Source organism: Phyllostomus hastatus, unplaced genomic scaffold (genome assembly GCF_019186645.2).
Source record: "Phyllostomus hastatus isolate PE091 unplaced genomic scaffold, TTU_PhHast_1.1 phas_scaffold_501, whole genome shotgun sequence".
In the NCBI taxonomy this organism is placed as follows: Eukaryota; Metazoa; Chordata; class Mammalia; order Chiroptera; family Phyllostomidae; genus Phyllostomus; species Phyllostomus hastatus.
In genome coordinates, this window is record NW_025334033.1 from 61022520 (window position 1) to 61040152 (window position 17633).

At 49.9% G+C, this 17633-nt stretch overlaps 1 protein-coding gene across 2 annotated transcripts in view; it reads right to left on the reverse strand.

The window, feature by feature from the left end:
- Nucleotides 1-5953: 5953 nt before the first annotated feature.
- Nucleotides 5954-17633, reverse strand: part of KCNK10 (potassium two pore domain channel subfamily K member 10) — a 70586-nt gene continuing 58906 nt past the window's right edge. For both annotated transcript variants that reach the window (XM_045821930.1, XM_045821929.1), the window contains exons 6-7: nucleotides 13888-14030; nucleotides 5954-11975 (exon numbers count right to left, since the gene is read on the reverse strand). In XM_045821930.1, the coding sequence (XP_045677886.1) occupies nucleotides 11355-11975; nucleotides 13888-14030 (764 nt within the window). In that variant the 3' untranslated portion in view covers nucleotides 5954-11354. The remainder of the gene's footprint in view (nucleotides 11976-13887; nucleotides 14031-17633) is intronic.

Genomic DNA, 17633 nt, shown 5'->3' on the forward strand with positions numbered 1-17633 from the left:
ACACACACACACACACACACACACACACACACACACACACACACACCCCTTATGCCCACACCATCACACAGTCTGTCCCCTCCCCTTTACGAAGTCCACGCCCACCTGGGCAGCGAGCCTCCGGTCCAGCTCCCCCAGGCCCTCCCCACAGGCGTTGCCTCACCCCGTGTGGCCACTTCCTTTTGTTCTTCTTTCATTCTTGTTTGTTCTGTTTTTATTTTTTCCAGAATGAATAACTTCTTTTGCCTCTTCGTGTCTGGAAGATGCCTCTGGCTGTGTCCCACATCTTTTCTTTCCCCTTTGCCAACTTTCATTATTCAGGGGAGCATTACCCAAGTATTCAGGCTTTTAAGAAAATGACAAGTCAGTCTATTTCTGCTTTCTCCTGAGTCTCAGCTTTCTTTTGACTGAATTGGGGAGGGGGGTGTTTGCGCATAGGACAAACTGGGGAAAGGAAAAAGGAAAATTTAAGGAGAGAGAACTTTTTCTATTGCAACATACTCATGTGGCCTCTTTCGTCACAGGCCGTCAACTTCCGGTGGGGGCTCTTTCCTCCAGGGGCTGCTCGGAGGCCTGGGAAGGAGAGGGGGAGAGAGAAGGGGGAGGCAGGGTGCTTCCCAGTTCCCTTCCTTGAGGCACGCAGGCCTAGTTTCTGAGATGAGTCCTCCCTTGTGTTGGCCGGTCAGCGGTCCTGGATCCCAGATCCCACAATGCAGAGCTAGTGACGGGACGCAGCAAAGGGACGAGTGTAAACTATGGGGGAAGGCGGACTGGGGTGCATCTGGAGTCCAGTTCGATGACCCGGTTTGGCCAGGGAGCTGACGGGTTCCCTCTCGCCCCACAGGGAGCCCCCAATTCTTCCGTCCTCCCCTCTCCTCTTTTCCTGAGGGAGGAAGTGAACCCCACTCAGCCCCACCTGCACACTGGCCGAGGCAGGAATGGGACAGAAAGCAAGAGCTCAGCCAGCCCAAGGCAATGCTTGGGTACGAAGTGTTTCTAGAATAGAAGTCAGCTAGAAATCAGAGAGAATACTGATCTTCCGTCCCTGTCTAGGAAACAAGAGGATAAGGATTCAAACCAAGAACCATTTAGAACAGAAAAAAAAAAAAAAAGGTCGGGTGTACAAGAAATGGTGAAACTTTACTTTCTATAAATCAATATCATTGTAGTTTCAAGACCCCTGACGGAATGTGGGGGGATGTGGGAAATCCTACTGCGGTGAATGGTTTGGGCAGGAACCCTGGGGCCGTGTCCCTGTCCACAGTGCCCCTTCAGGCAGGGCTGGCTCATGGTGCAATCTCTTCTCTTCAGGGGCCACACACAGCACCGCCCCCCCCAGCCCCCCGCAATCTGTGTGGGTCCTGGGCTTCTCTCTGCTCTGTCTCCAGCCCAAGGAAACACCTTGAGACTCAGGGAAGCTTTTCCCCCATCTGTGTGCTCTAGGCAACTATGCTTCCTATGAAACGAAATCCTTCCGTGGGCCCGGCTTTTGCAACAAGAAGGCAGCGATACCCTTGCCATTATATTCCTTTCTTGAGAAAATGAAGTCAAAACCCGGGATTTCCTTGATGGGAGACAAGAGGGAGGGGGAAACACAGGGAAAGGAGGAAGCTAACATACCGCATGGTCTCCTTCACACTTGCCTTCAGAAGGAGTTACAATTTCTGTTGTAATCGGTGACTGGTAGAGCTTATCTTCTGTTCATCTTCTGAGTTTTGCTTAGACTTTGTGATTTATTTGTCGTTTTAAAGCATCTCTCCCTCATTGGAAAAAGTTTTACAACAAAGTAATCCCAAGTGAGAGTTTATTTGTGGTATCCTCAACAGGAACAGATCAACCCTAGATACTATTATGCAGAATTATGCTCGAGAGCCGCCCAGCTTCCTCACTCCGTATGTTCTTTTCAGATGTTGCCTCTTACAGGAAGCCTGCTTTGACTGTCAAGGTGCACCCCAAGCCTCGTGCTCTCTGAATGTGTTACATTCTTGTGATAACTCCTTGTACTTTTGAACAGAATCCCATACAGTCCTGCTATTGTTCTTCCTCTAACCAGACTGCAGGATTTCACCTCCCAGAACACATGGCACTGGGCTGCCTAACTACACAACAAGAGATCCTTGAGGGCAGGGACCATGGCTTTGCTATCCCCATGTCACACTCCAAGGGCCTCACGCGGAGTAGGGGCCCATAAGTGTTTGTGAAATGAATGGATGGATGGATGGATGGATGGACTGTACAGCCTTAATGAATGGCCATCACCATTAGCTACTTCTCCTTCCCCCATAATAATAATTCAGTGGAGAAATTGTTTCAGATTCATATTCACTTAGGGATATACTAGAGGGGCCCATTACTTTTTTTTTCGTATGGCGTCAGACAACCAGAGAACAAAGTGTTCTTCAATGCGCACGCCGATGTTCTTTGTAAAATGTGGAAAGGCACCAGCCATAAATTATGCTAGCATTATGCATAGTTCTATTTCTGACATTTGCAGCTAATGTTGTTGATGCTGGATGTCAGGGTTCTTCAAGGTTCTTCAAGCAAATTTTTATTTTACTGAAGTCTTGCCCTTGATCTTTGTCTCGGGTGTTTGCAAATAATTCAAAGGAGCTGTTGATGTAGGCAGTTTACAGATAAAAACACAGATGACTACACTGGAAAATACTTCAGAGTTATCATATTCCAGTGAGGAAAATGGCTTATTAATCCTTGATGATTTCAAGTAACGAATGATGACCTGCTATGTGCCGATAAAAGTGTATCTTTCAGATAGTGAAAGATTTTAAATACTTTTTGAATTTGAAACTGTGAGTCATTTTGGTACTTTTGATTTTTAGATGTTTACATTGTATTTTTCAATTTATTCCTAAGAACAAGTCACCAAAAATGTGAAACATTTGCCATAAAGGCAATGGATGGGTATTGAATTATTGCAGCTCCTGCAGCCATGTATGCACTAGCATTATTAACACTGGGGTAGTTTTGTACTAAGGGTGTTCCCACCACTCTGGTTTCTGGGGTTGATGTAAGTTCAGAGAAGTAATCAGGTTCAAGTTGCCATTGGGGTCAGTGTCCTGCCTCTAGAGAGCTTCCAAGAGACTTCCTATTTGCCAGGACCACTACCCTTTGCCCTGGGATCCCCTCACACAGTGCAACCTTTTAGCTCCCTTCCAGCTCACTGAGATTTGTAGTCTCTTCCTCTGCTCCTATTCTCAGCAGAGGTCCTTTACTTGATCTATGCTCTCAGATTGGCTACTTATCCAACAAATATCCTTGAGCTCCTACCATGTCCCAGGCCCATGAAAACAATGAGAGAAAGAGAGTTCTCCCTGGGAGTTCTCAATATGGAGAAGATGGGCAGTTACCAAAATGGAGTGACTGTTGCTACCAGCGCGTCATGGGAAGACTAGCTAATCCACTCCTGGATGGGCAGGGAGGCTTCTGGAAAGCTGATCCCCATGCAGTGGTGGCCAAGAAATAGAGGACCTGTGAGAGCCCTCTGAGATTCTCAGGGATACCTAGAGGGGAATTTGGGGAGCTAGAACCCCCCCCCCAGAGCAGCTGGGCAGGGCCAGAGAAATATTGCTTTATGGCTGTTGCCAGATCCATGCCTACAAGTCTAATCAGGAAGTCCTTTCCAAGAAAAATATATTTAGGTGCTTTTGAGTTCTCTAAGAAATGCAAGTTCATATACTATAATTTTGGGAAACCCTTTAATGTTCACAAAAGTGTGTCATATGACCTTACCCCTGTTCTCTGAGTGACTAATGCCACTCAGTTCTAAATGCTGTCCACTCATGAGAGAGTGAGAGTGAAAAAGGCAAATAATGTCTTAGTATTATTCTCAAAAGTGTTTTGACCTCATGGATCCCATGAGAGAGTCTCAGGGACCTACCAGGGTCACTGGACCATATTTTGAGAACTACTAACCTCAAATATAGTCTTAACATGAATTCTGAAAATGCACCTGGGTTCCTAGGGAAGGGATTCTGTGACCGGTGAGGAGTGGTGGCACATTTGCCACATATTCAACATCCCCACAAAAGCGTAACCTCATATTTCCTTAAGCTCATAGACCTTCAAACTGTCTATAGCAAGGACATTGGTTTTAAAATAAATACTCCCTTACCTACACATCTAAATGAGAGCTATTCTTCAGAATAGTCATCTCTAGAGGTTGGTTATTTCAACAGCTATCACTGTTGGAGTTCTTTGTATACCAAAAGTACAAATCGAACTAATTGCTTTGTAGAAAAACTTGGTTTTTGACCAAGATGATACTGAGGAGTTGAATAAATTACTTATTCCACCAAATGACTCCAAGTCATGAAATGACCCCAAATGACCTCCAATGCATGAAAAAATTAAATCTGCCTTGAAGGATGCAAATGTGCTACTAAAATTATTCCAAATGGTATTAAAATTATTCTACCAATGACTTGAGTATGTGTATGGTGTTCGTTGCTGTGCTCAGTGCTGAGAATGGAAAGGCCTAATTCCTGCCCTGAGAAGTTTACGATCTGCATCAAACAGACAAGGAAGCCAGCAGTCGAAATCCAACTGCAGCAAGTCAACTATACCAACTACAGCAACTGCAGCCAGTGCTTTCGTTGAGGGAGCTCCAGCCTGCTGAAGGCGGGGCTAACTTTCTCTGGGAGGATGGGAGGAGTGAGCCCTGGAGAAGGACTTCCATGAGTCAGGTGACTTCCATGAGTCAGGTGGTCGTGGAACGGGAGAAGGTGGCACATCTATGAGGAGGGCTTTCCAAAGAGGCAGCACGTGTGAAGACATAGGAGAGGAGGGCACAGGCCATCGGGACAGCTGGCAGCTGATTCAGAAACGGTGGCGGCAGAAGCTGGTGCACAGTGAGGCAGAAGCGCGCCCAGGCCCGATAGACCAGAACTGCCAGGTTTTATCCTAAAGGCCAAAGAGACCCATGACCAATTTGCATTTTAGAAAGATCCCTTAGAGCCCCTGCCATGTGCCATGCACTGTACCAGGTCCCTAAAAACAATACAAATGTAAGCCAGATCTGTCTCTGCCCAGCCCATGACTGGGAGTCACGTGGGGTGAGGTTCTTGGCTTTGACTACCACATTAGGCCACTTGACCTTGCTCAGTCCCACAGCCAGCATGCCTCTCTCACAGATAAGGAGGGAGAGATGGCCAGGGCAAGTCAGAAAGGACCACATCACCTGGACTGGAAGAATGCTCCAAGCACACGCCCCAGGTGGCTCCATGAGCTAGCGAAACACGGAGGTTTGGAGCTGACTCGCTTGGACTGGAAGTTTCTTATTCCCTCTAAGCCTCAAAGTCTTCACCTACAAAATGAAGAACCCCAACTTGTTTCATTGGGGAGACTCACTGGTATGTCTGTAAACTACCTAGCGCAATACCTGGTGCATAATAGGTGCTCAAAAATCATGGGTGTTTTTTCTCTCTGACTCATTATTTCAAGCCCATGGCCAGTGGACAAATGGCAAGGGCAAAATCAAATATGGCTTGGACATGTGGGCACTGGAGGAGTTGTTCACTTCATACTGGAAGACCTGTCACGATGTCTAAATTTAGTGTTTCACCTAGATGATGGGACATCATGCTGCCCAACCTCCAGGAGCATGCAATCAGGATCAGATAAAACTGTGTGGGTGAAAGCAACAACACCACTGAGTTGTTCTAAGATGCTCTTCTTGGGTTGCAGTGCAGTGGGGTCCTCCACCCCCCAGACCACGAATCTGCCCCAGTGAACACATGTGTGAGTGCCCGGCCACGCAAGGAGCCTGTCCCCACAGGATGGGACCTGTGGTCCTGAGCGTGCATTCCAACCCAGCCACTATCAACCACACTGGGTCCCGCAAAAGAAAGGAAAACAGGAAAGACGTCAGGTTGGATCTTCCAGAAGGTCTTTGTTGCGATTTTCTCCATTATTGAAAAAAAAAATTACATCATCAAATAAAGACAGTAGCAGCACAGCTTCTTGAAATGTTACAAAGCAAGTTCGCTTTTGTCCTTTTCCTAAGAACATTATGCATTATGAAATTCCCTCTTCCCCCCACCCCCACATTATTTTCTGTAAAATGCCTTTTTTTTTAAAGCACCATGAAATCCTACAGAGAGAAAAAAATAGGTAAAACACCTCCACACGTGGGTTTAGTGTCGTCGTTGTCACTGGGTTCCCTGCCTGTGATGCTGGGACAGGGAAAGAGGCCTGAGACTGGCATATGGGTTGGCTTGCATATGTCTTCCGGGCACCGCACGCCTTCTCCCTCCATGCTCGGCGCCCTGGAGGAAAAGGAGAGGCCCTCCAACTTCCTTCTGCAGCACGGGTCTGCTGTGTGGACAGAGTGGGAATCCTCCAAAGGGTTTTTTATTTTTTAAAATGCACAGGGAACTATTTGAGATGTGTCTCTTAAGAACTGAGAAGAGAGAGTAGATTCCAAATCTCTTAGGCACCTGTGAAAATGATAATCACGTGCAGTGAAACCAGAGACACCTCTGATTCCTCCTCGATGCCACTGCACTGATGTCACATGACTGAGGAGCCTTCCTGGAAGGGCTGAGGTTGACCTGGGGAGTGGACAGGTTGGTGAAGTGAGAGGCAGCTGGTTTACGGTGCAAGGACAGAGTACAGGGCTTTCTCGGCAGCCATGCCATTGGCCACTACTCGAGAGTCTCCTTGTGCAGAATTAACAGCACCCACAATGCCAAGTGAAAGTCTCCTTTGTTTCAGAGGGTTACGATGTTTTACTTATTTAAGGCCATGACTGACTAGCTCTTACATTATGCCACCAAAAAACTCCCTCTGCTCACACAGCCACGGCTTTGCACACAGTTGCATCACAACAGGGAGGAAGAACAGCCCCCACTGGAAACAGGAGCGGGTTCAGAAAGCCAAGACATGACTGCAGCACTGGCTCTTTCTTCCCTCTCCCTTCAGAGGGTCTTTGCAGGCTTGTGCTTCCCTACACCTTTCCTGGGTTCACGGTGCCCACTGGATGGTCCACGTTGTGACCGCCCCCAGCGAGTAAAAACCGGCCCTACCCAAATTCTGCCCACACTCTCACTTATTTCCCAAACCAAGCACACAGAGAGTGGAGCAACACTGACTCAGCCAGGAAGTGACATCATCTCCGAGGAAGGCAAGGGGGCATTTGCTAACGTCTAGCACAACTAGGACTTTCAACACGGAAGGTTCCCCAAAGAACCCAAAGCGGCTATTTCCTGGGAGTGTGCCTGCGTGTGCACGTGTGTGTGTGTGTGAGTGAGAGACATCTATAGTAAATGAACTCATGAAGTAATCAAAGGGAACCTTTACTTCAATTGACTGCAAATAGCAACAGCTTAAAATTCTTCAAATAGTCTTAACACTATGCAGAAAATGCCCGCACGGCATGAGCCTTCCGGGCGACAGTGTGCCGTAGGAGAGGACAGGCTGGGCGTACACAGGGCACGGTCCTAATTTGGACACCAGGTTTCCAACTACATCTGGCCTCCATCAATCACCCAGAACACAAATCCCAAAGAACAGGAGACTAAGCTCTCGCCTTAGCCGAAAATGAGGGAGCCCATTAGTCAGTATCCACAAATCCAGCTAATAAACGTTCCTAATAAGTTTGATTAAGTCATAGGCCAGAAATGTCGGTCAGAGAACTGCAACCCTAAAAGGACCTTGATGATTCTCTTTGCTCAACTCCTGTGATGTGCCGAGGAACTAACAAAGATGTAGGCAGGGGGCAGCGGGGCCCACAATCACAGGCTGATAATCCCAGTTGCCCTCACTGGAAGCCGGGGACACCCCTGCCTACACACATATTCAGGCCTGACCCCCAAAGTGACCAATTCCTGGAGTCCCAATTGGGTTGCGACTGGGTAGGGAGCTATACAGTCTCTTCAAATTATCCCTTGACTCTCGCCAATGACCTTCCAGATTTGTTTTGGAAGAAACATTCAGGACCTAAGTACCAGGCGAAGCAAAAGACACCGCCCACTAAAGACGCCGAACATGTGCCCTTTCTGTGTGCAAAGACAGCAGGTCTGTTCCCCGGGGGTGGAGCAGGGCGCGGAGTGCAGGCTGAAGGGCAGGACTGTGTGTGCACGGGCCCTGAGACTTCACGGCAGCCTTGTCTCACCCACATGTTTTCTACACGCTATTCGGCCCCTTCTTTAAAAAGTAACACGCAAGCAACTTCAAAATAGCTGGCCACTCCCCGAACCGTCACTTGTACACCTGAAGAGGAGTCCGGCCTCCGCTTCCCTCTCAGCTTCTCTTTTGGAGATTACATTACAGTCTGTCAACCACTTTGCCCACCCACGAAGCGATCACTCCCCATAGGGGGAGGGGTCTTCTTTGGTTTTATTCACCAGGGCCTTGGGCTCGTCTGTCCTCGGGGAGAGGGTTACGTATATTGGAGACCTCCCCACTCTCGGTCAGGGGCCATTTCCAATCCCGTCACATCACTGTGATTTAACTCAGCTGGGGAGGCGTCCGCGCCCACACCGTCGTCACCTGTTCCGCTTGGTAGAGTGTGTGGCTTCGTGCTCGGAACTGTTTTATTCCTGCTGTACGCAGAGTTCCCGCAAGGTAAGCAAGTAAAGTGCAAAAGAGTGCTTTCGGAGGGCATTTTTAACAGTACGGAAAGGGTGCCACACACAGTATTTCCCCAAAGCAAAACCCAAACCAGAAAAGCGTACAGTAAGTGTCTGCAAGACGGAAACACCGTGGGCCCGTTTACACAAAGACCTTGTTCCCCCGCGGTAGTAGAGATCTTCTCCCATCTCTGTCGGCTGTGTCCATGGAACTAGAAAGACACACGTGTACACAGACAAACACATACACACTCACAAGGGCGCACGACATGGACACTGTAGCAAAGGCGAGAGCAAACTTTGGTCAGCCAGGTTGGGAATACCAGCTCTACCACTTCCTTGCTGGGTGCCACTGGGTAAGCCACTTAGCCCCCCTGAGCCCCCTGGTCCTCATCTGGGCACGGGGTTTGCAAACACTTCCCACGGAGTGTTGCTGTGAGGTTTCAGTGAGCTCACGTCCATAAAGTGCCTGCTCTGGCGCGGGAAGCCTCTTTGCCAGGTTTGTCTGTCGGGTCTAGAGTTTGAACATCCTACTGGAAAGAAGGTACCAAGCGACAGAGGGTGGAAACCCAAATGAATGAGATCCACAGACAGTGTGATCGGGAGGCTTTTAACTTGACGGACTAAGAGAGAAAGGCCCAATTATCTACCAATTTCTTAAAACACAGTTCTTCAGGCTGCAATGGCCCCAGAGCGAGAACCACTGTCCGCACCTGGGCAAACGTCGTGTCTCGAGTGGGTGTTCATGGATTTGTGGACACGGGACATCACCAGTGAGCCGCAGCTCCTGCCCCGTGGAGGTATCAGCCCAAACCTACCTCGGACAGCAAGGGTCTCCTCAAAGTTGATTCTTGTTGGGCTCCTTCCCCAAAACAATGCCAGACCTTTAATTCGAGCCCAAAAGTTTGGGGGTGGGGGTGGGGGCGGGGGCAGGCTGCTGCCTGTGCTCCAGGCAAGGGAGAGCTGTGCCTTTGGGGGAAACGGTCAGAAGTCTCCCATGGTACCAGCGGTCGAGGGTGTGGTGGGTACCATTTTCCCTGGGAGCCTCTGCCAGCCCTCTGACCTTGTGACAGGCCCGCTTGTGCGTCGGTCATATGACACGCCCTAAGCGTGGCACTGAGCATCGAAGGCCCATAAAGAGCAGCTCTCTGCTGTGGCCAGAGCAACCTGCTTCCGTGTGGGGCCCAAACAGCTCAGGTTGAACCGGCACAAGGACGAGCCAATTATGAAAAAGGCTGCGAGGCTCACGCAGGGTGGTTGGCCTAGTGCGTATTTTTCCCTTTCTGATAAAAACCCACTTGAAATCCTCCTCTCAGAATTTACGACGAGCCACTCCCCCACTTTCTTTCCCTGGTGTTCCAACCTCATGGAGAAATTGCAGTCACCACGTGTGGGTTAGTGTCTGACTTGAAACCATCACGTGGGTGTTGCCACTGGTGTTGCAACAGCAGGTAACAGATAAAGCAACGAGCGAGGAAAAGGAACGCTTTCGAAATAAAGGAACGCCCAAACGTAAAAGTAAAATATTTGAAATACTTCTTTTCAGAATTATTTTTTCAATGGCAATTAATGGCACTTAAGCTGCAAGCAATTAAAACAATTCAGTCCTCTCGTACAAGAGTTGGTTGAGGGATTCATTTTCCTTTTGTTTGGAGATAGCAAGATTGGCTCTTGTAACTGTGTCTACCCTAAGACACCCAAAGGGACAAAAAGCCCTGAGATGGAATGATGCCATGGTCCTCCTTGGTATGTCTCAGACATGCAGGATGTCTATTTTTGTAAAAAATTTGGGATCCGTTAGAACAGCAAGCCGCTGGCATCATGCAAGGCAAGAGTTTTGGTATTTTCCCCCCTCTTATCAAAACAAGTTATAACTGGAGTTCCACTAGAAAAGGGAACGGGAACATTTCAAAACCAGTTCATTTTCACCATTGCACCCACTGAGGAAAATGCATGATTTTTGCCCGTAACCATGCAGCTGTTGAGGCTGAGGTTTCACCCATGCGTGCAAGATCGTTTGGGCCACCTACCCCTGCGAGAAAGACCAGATTCAGGAGGCTTCTGTCCTTGGTTGAGGTGATATCCACAGTGAGATGCTTGTGACTATTTTGTTTTCTGTTGAAATGAGGAAAGCAACTGCACCTTTTCATATGTGTGCTCTGATCTGCTTCCAACCAATCCCAGGTGCTCTCGGGTCCCCCGGACATGAGAAAGGCTAGGTATGCCCTGAATAGTTTGAATCAGAATTCAAGCTCAGAGCCACCCGCCAAAACGCCAACTCAAACCCTAGTACAGCTACCAGCTCACCCCCCATCCAGGCCCCTTCTGTGTGTGCAGAGGTCACTAACGGTAGGTTCAGGAAGTGAGCTTCCATGTAAAAGACACACCTGTTCCTTTCAGAAGGCTGGTCTGAGGAATAGCTGCCCTTTCCCGTGTGCCGTCCGGGCCAGGGCGGCGCTGCACCGGGGTACAGCATCACCCCTGCCCCCCACCCCCGGCAACGCGCCCTTGACATTTGCAGCCATGACCTCCAATGGATGCAAACGCTCCCTGGGTGTCCTGCTGTCGCTATGGGAAGCGAAGTCCTTGTTCTTTGATTCCTTTTGGCGGAGCAAGCTTTCTCAGTCCTCTATGGCACAGTGAAATATATTCTTCAATGCTATGTAATTCTGGACTAAGGAGAAGTCTGTTTAAGGCACGTGTCTCAGGGTGAATATTAAAAAAAAAAAAAAAAAACACAACGTTTCATCAAGTCCAGTGTCCGGACATTTAAATTCTGTCTTCAAATAATACGTTGCTCTCGTTTTCCCTGTCTTTGGTGTCCGTGGGGACCATTCCGTTCTCCAGCCCCGCCGGCTGCTGGACGCACTCAGTCAATATGGCAGTGCTGGAGTGGTCCGAGTTGCACATCTTTTCCGTCTCCGCCTCTTTCTTCTCCTCGTCCAGGGAGTAATTCCGGAAGGTCTTGTAGATTTTCTGAACGTCCTCGGGCAGGGTCTTCTTGAGGTCCTTGTTTTTCCTCTTGGTGAGTTTGGAGGAGGACCCGAACTTGTTGACGATGTTGTCCTCGGAGGCCCCCTGCCCGTGCTTGTTCAGCTGCTCCGCCCCTTTCAGGCGCAGGTTGTTGGGCCGGTTGTTGATGCTCTCCTGGGACGAGGCCTTGAAGCGGCCGGCGTCCAGCGCGGCGAAGACGGAGCGCTTCTCCGGGGACAGCATGTCGAGCGAGTGCGCCCTCTGGTCCAGGCCCAGGCGCCGGCGCTCCATGCTGCGGATGGTGGCCGCCCGCTGCAGCTTGTCGTGGATCTCCACGCTGAGCCGGCGCCGCGTCTCCCGGAACTCGGCCGTCACGTTGGCCTTCCACTCGGCCGCGTGGGCCTTGATTTCACCCACCTGGCAGGGCACGGGAGAGAGCAAGAGCACACTGAGAAACTCCTCCCTGCGCGGGATGCCCAGTGCCCACTGCCCTAGTGCGTCCCGAGGGGAAGGCCGGCTCGGGGTCACCTGGAGCACAAGCCCCGGGCGAGGGGTGAAACTGCTGCCTCTGGCCTGGTCTCTCCCGCCCCCTAAACGCCCAGCTCAGACTGGCTCCTGACTGATGAGGCTCAGGGAGGCACAGGCGCTGGAGAACCAAGGGAAGCTTGAGTTTGGAGCTGGGGACTGGGGAAAAATTGCATGGAACTCCAGGGGAGAGAGCGGTGGTCTGAGTTGGACAGGCGTGTAGAGTCCCAGTGATGTGCCCGTTCCCTTTTTAGCAGCACGGCCTCATTCCTCGGACATTACAGGGGCATCATGTCTAGCTGATGGGGTTTTTCGTGTCGTGTGAGATACAGACACGCACCCAGCTCAGTCCTGGGCACCAAGCAGATATTCAGAGGCTCCTTTGCCCATTTCCTCTCCTCCCATTGCCTCTATCTGGGTAGGGTGACCAACCTGTCCCAGTTAGCCTGGGACTGTCCTGGTTTTAAAAGGGAAAGTCCTGTGTCTTAGGTACCCCCTCCATCCTAGGAAAACTGGGACTCCTGGTCCTCCTGTGTCTGGGCCATGCTGTGGTCTTGTGCTATCAGGCTTATTGTGGCTTAAGGAGACCCTCCAGAGCACCTGGTAACCAAACTGTCCTGGTCAGGTGCAGGAAGGAGGCGTGCTCAGAGTGAAGGTTATCAAATCTCTGGGTTGTTACTCACTTGGACAAATAGTACAAGTCCCATGCTTTCCTGTACACAGGAGGAACTCAGAATTTTGCATTGAGGAAAGTCAATATTTATGTTGTTACTTTCTTTGGTGAGAGCTGATTTTCCGCGGGTCAGTTAGCTACCCGGGGAGTCAGACTGCATGGAGACTGCATTGCCAGTGTTTTTGTATGCCGGGAAAAGTAACACTGTGCCCAGCACTGAGATGGCAGATTTCTCCACTCAGCAACTTTCTCCTGGCCCGTCTATGGAGAATCACTGTATTCTGGGACATGAGCAGGTGCTCTTAAAGAGGCTGCTCCTCTTTTTATTTCGTGGTGGGGTTTTTTAATCCCCTTTCCTTTTTTTTTTTTAACCTTTCACCCCCCTTCCCTTGCCTCCTACTTTCTTCTTTTCCTCTCTTCCTAGAGGAACCACGTGGAGTTTATTTTTTTAAATTCACAAAGAATCTACCTTTCCTTCCTAGGCCTTCCTTGCCTTGCCTTTGCGTGGGTTTTCATGCATGTTTACAAGTGGGAGTAAAGGCTGCCTGCTCCTGGGGTATAATTATCTCTACATATCAGGCGACCAGGAGAGAATACAGGTGAAAGGGACCCCTTGAGTTCATTTCCCACGGCTGGCCACTGCTCCGTGACTTCAGTCTCATATGGAATCAAGAAAGATTTCATGTGCATTTCCATCCAGACCGCGTGACCTGAAGGACAGGCGTGCTTCCTCCAACACTTTATGAAAAGTCAGCACTTTTCTAAGCCTCCCCCACACATTTTGGGAAAAGGGGCAATCACACACCTCCCTTAAACATGGTCTACCTCTGTTGAGTATTTCTATATTTTTCTTTTCCTTTTCATTCCATTTGTAAAACTAAGTTGTTTACTCGTCTTTCCAGGATCTGTGGGCTGGTGAGTCACCAGATTTTCTCACCTGCCCAAAAGGACTCGAGAATAACTGCGATCCCATTGCATTTGGCTTTTAGGTACCGAGTCCAAACACGGAAGCCTGTGAGCCCCCCTCTTCACAGGAAGCATTCTGGCCCCCGGAATATATAGAGATGGGAAATTGTTGACACGAGTCCATCTGACCTCAGGAACATGTGTAGAATCTGGAAGGGGTCCTACCTCTTCCTTTGTCTTTTTGGACAGAACCCGTAGCCAATCTCCGATCATACTGAGGACAGCCGCAAAGTAGGCAAGGCCAACAAGGATCCAAAACCACACTAGGGGCTTATACCACTCCCGGTAATTGATGCCAGCATTTCCCCCTGAAAACAACCAAATGTTACTTTAAGCAGGATCTAGCATATGGTCTTTGCAGAGCAGACATATTCCGGTCCGTGTAGTGGAAACGTCACCCCATCACTATCTAACATTCGGCCATTAATTCTGCTATAAACAAGACATGCTGGGGGTTGGAAGTCAAGGAAGAGACATGCCCCATCCCTAAAGGAGCCTGGCCTGGCTTCTTTAGACGCTTAACCACTAACCGCAGGGCCCGTGACAAAAATATATCAGTGACCAACCTGAGCTACCTGGTCTCCACCTGAGGTTGGCAATGAATGGCTTGAGCTAGAGGACAACGGATTGGGCCCAGCTGTCAATTTTTCCTTAAAACTTCTTTAAATTGAATAAAAATAAATACCATTAAGTCATCCCAAGTGGTCTGGAATTCGTGGGACCGTTTCCTTCCCGAGCGCACATGCATTTACTAAGAGCTGAGTGTAAAATTAGACTTAATGGCTTTCCTGAGACTTTGAGCCGAGTCACAGTGATTGAATGCTAACTGAGTGCTGGTGTGTACATGATGCTAATCCAGAGGGTCAATTAGACTGAGTAATGGGAACCACAGGACCACGCTGGAGTGAAAAGGGACCTTCAAGGCCCGCCCGTCCAATCCCTGTATTATAAATAGGGTTACAGGAAAAAAAAAATCCATCAAACCAAATTGGCCCGTTGCCTGATTGCATTGACTGGCTGTTTCGTTGAAAGGACCAGTTATTTATTCCAAACAATTAAGCCTATTTATTCGAGCCTTCCTGCAGGCACAGCCAAAGGTACATGCAAAGCAGTATCCAAGCCCAGCACCCTCTCCCTAAGAAGTGGGGACATGCCATGAAGTAACTCTGTGAGACCTGCCGCCCAACGAACCAGGCAGGGGGCTGTTTCTAAGACAACCGACATGAGCAACGGATCGGCAATTACGCCATTATATGATGACTGACGACTAGGCCTTCCCACTGGGCCCTGCCTGCAACCTCACCCAGCACCACTGAGTCCACACTGCAAACCTAGGGGACCCGTGCTGTGCCTACTTCCCAAAGGGGGCTGGGCAGGCGCTGTGGCCTGTATCTCTTCTCAGTGCACCTGAATCCACTTTAAAATAAAATTCAATTACAGTTCACTTTCAGTATTATTTTGTATTGGTTTCAAGCGTAAGGCTTCGTGGTTAGACAATCATAGACTGTACCAAGTGTTCCCCCAGATACCCAGTGCCCATCTGGCAGCACGCAGTAATATTATCACAATATTACTGCCTATGCTCCCTAGGCTGCCCTTCACGTCCCAGCGACTATTTTGTAAGTACTGATTTGTACTTCTTAATCCTTTCACCTCTGTCTCCCAGGCCCCCAACCCTCTTCCAGTCTGGCAACTCACTTTTCAATGCAGCCCACGAGGTCTCAACAGCTACCGCCATTTCTTAACATTAGAGTTCCAAACATTGCTAAAGGGCCGCATGGCAAGCCCCCTTGGTTTGGTTTAGCTGCCTTTGTTTTCTCCCTTTGGGCAACTCTCCTCCGCAGCTTTCTCTGCGATGCTACTGGAGTTCCCTCAATGTTAAGTGGCTTTTGAGGTCCATTTCGTCTCTGTGCTCGGCCAGAGAACTCTGCAACTTCGTCCTTGGGGCTGAGAGCCAATACTGACCCCAGCCAGTCACCGTCACCCAACAAAGGTTGTCACTAGGGGGCGCTAGCGACCAACACATTAATCACCCCACCCCTGCCTCTGCCTTCAACAGCTGCTAGCCCAGAATTCAAAGCTTTCCGAGAGCTCCCAGCCAGAGCTGTGAAAGGCTATAATGGTGTTCACTGTCCTAAAGTGAGTCAGCTACCAAATAAACCAGCACTGCACCTGGTGTGGGGATTGGCGTGTTCCAGTTACACTTCCAGTAGAGTTGCTACTGTGTTAAATCACAGCCATCATCAACTCTCGTTAATACACCTTTTTGAACGATTGGGTACCCTGCCCTGTCACCCTTAGGGTGCTGCCAAAAAAGCTGTGGTAAACTTCCAGTCACTTAAGGTATGCATTCCTCAGACCAGCCTGTGCAAGGCTGGAAGCTGGAGAAGGGCCTGGTCTAACTGCAGTCAGCACTGGGAATGGTAAGAGATCCCTGTCTGAAGACCTCAGGACAAAGGAAAACCCGCTCTGTGGTCAGCGGTGAGCGCGGGAATTACAACAGCACTGCGCCTGTGACTGCGGAGGCCACGCCCTCACTGGGGAAGTGAAGATAAGGCCCAGTGCTGGTGTGGGCTAAGTGCTCACAGCCCGTGTGCCTAATACGGATAAAATAGAAGTCACAGTCATTGTGAGTGTCCTATTCCTGGGGCTGTGCTACTTGTGCCCCAGATTGACAGATTACCAGATTGAATTGAGCCATGTTACGGAGCAGGGGTGTTTACAAGTGTCCTCTAACAGGCAGGCCCCCGAGGAGCCCAGGGGTGGCGCAGAGCGCTCTGAGGCACCACGTAGCAGTGCAGATCACGGGGAGCTGTGGGGCGGGGGCGGGGGGGGAGACTTAAAGATGCTTGTGAAAGGGTTCTAGGCTCCAGCTGCTGTTACCGCCTTCACTGGAACCTCAGCCGAGCTGTACCACAGACCAGCTCCAGACGCTGCTAAGGGATTAGCTGGACGACCGTCCCTCTTACTTTTCTCAGTCTCTCTGTGCTTCTCTCCAGAGCTTCAGGCCCCTGATCGGGTGGCACCAGGTGACTCGTGCCCCAAGGTGAGTGGCTGCCCAGTGGTTGAACGCTGTGCATAAAGGAAGGCCGGTGGGTCCCCGGCTTTTTATAAACAGTGTGTTGTCACCTCAACTTTGCAATTCTTAGTATTGAATCAATAAGAAGGAAGAAAAAATTAAAATGGCTATTTCTACACAGCGGACAGCAATCTTCACCTGTCTGGTTGGAACAGCCACAGGGCCACTGTGCTGGCTGGCTGTGCCATAGAATTAATGAGGGGGCACTCGCACCTTGTGACGAGCCTCCATCATCCCCTCCAAAATCTCCTGTTCGCCAGATTCCCAGGGACCAGGTCCCTGTCCTCACGTGCAGTGTACCCCCACAGAGAGGCCAAGGCATGCCCACGATCAGGTGCCAGAGGAAGGGCAGCTGGCCCTGGGGAGTGCAGGCTGCAAACGTTCAGGCTGCTGCCTAACTAGGAACTGTCAAGGCCACACACACCAGACGTTCTGAACTTAGGATGGAGGTGTTGGATCAAAGCACCCCTTGGAGTGAAAAAGGATCCACAGACAGTCTGACTCCCGGAAACTCCCCCATCAGGAAGGAGAAGGGTGGCCTCCTCTTCCTGTTCCTGCCTCCCTCTCTCACTCTGGGAAAGCGGTACACGCAAGAAGCCAGAACTCAGACCTCTCCCAGCTCCCTGTCCCTAGGTGAAAGTGATATGGTTTTCTTTTGCTTCCATTAACCCAGCCCACTGGTTCTTCTTTTCAAAATGAAGGCTACTGCTTCCACACCCATTCACGCAGAATCCCCTGTGCTATATTCCCTTAGGGGGCGGTTCTCTGCTCCCCGTTGTCAAGTGAGTCCTAAGCCTCACGGGCATGCCCAGGATGACTTTTTCGGGGACAA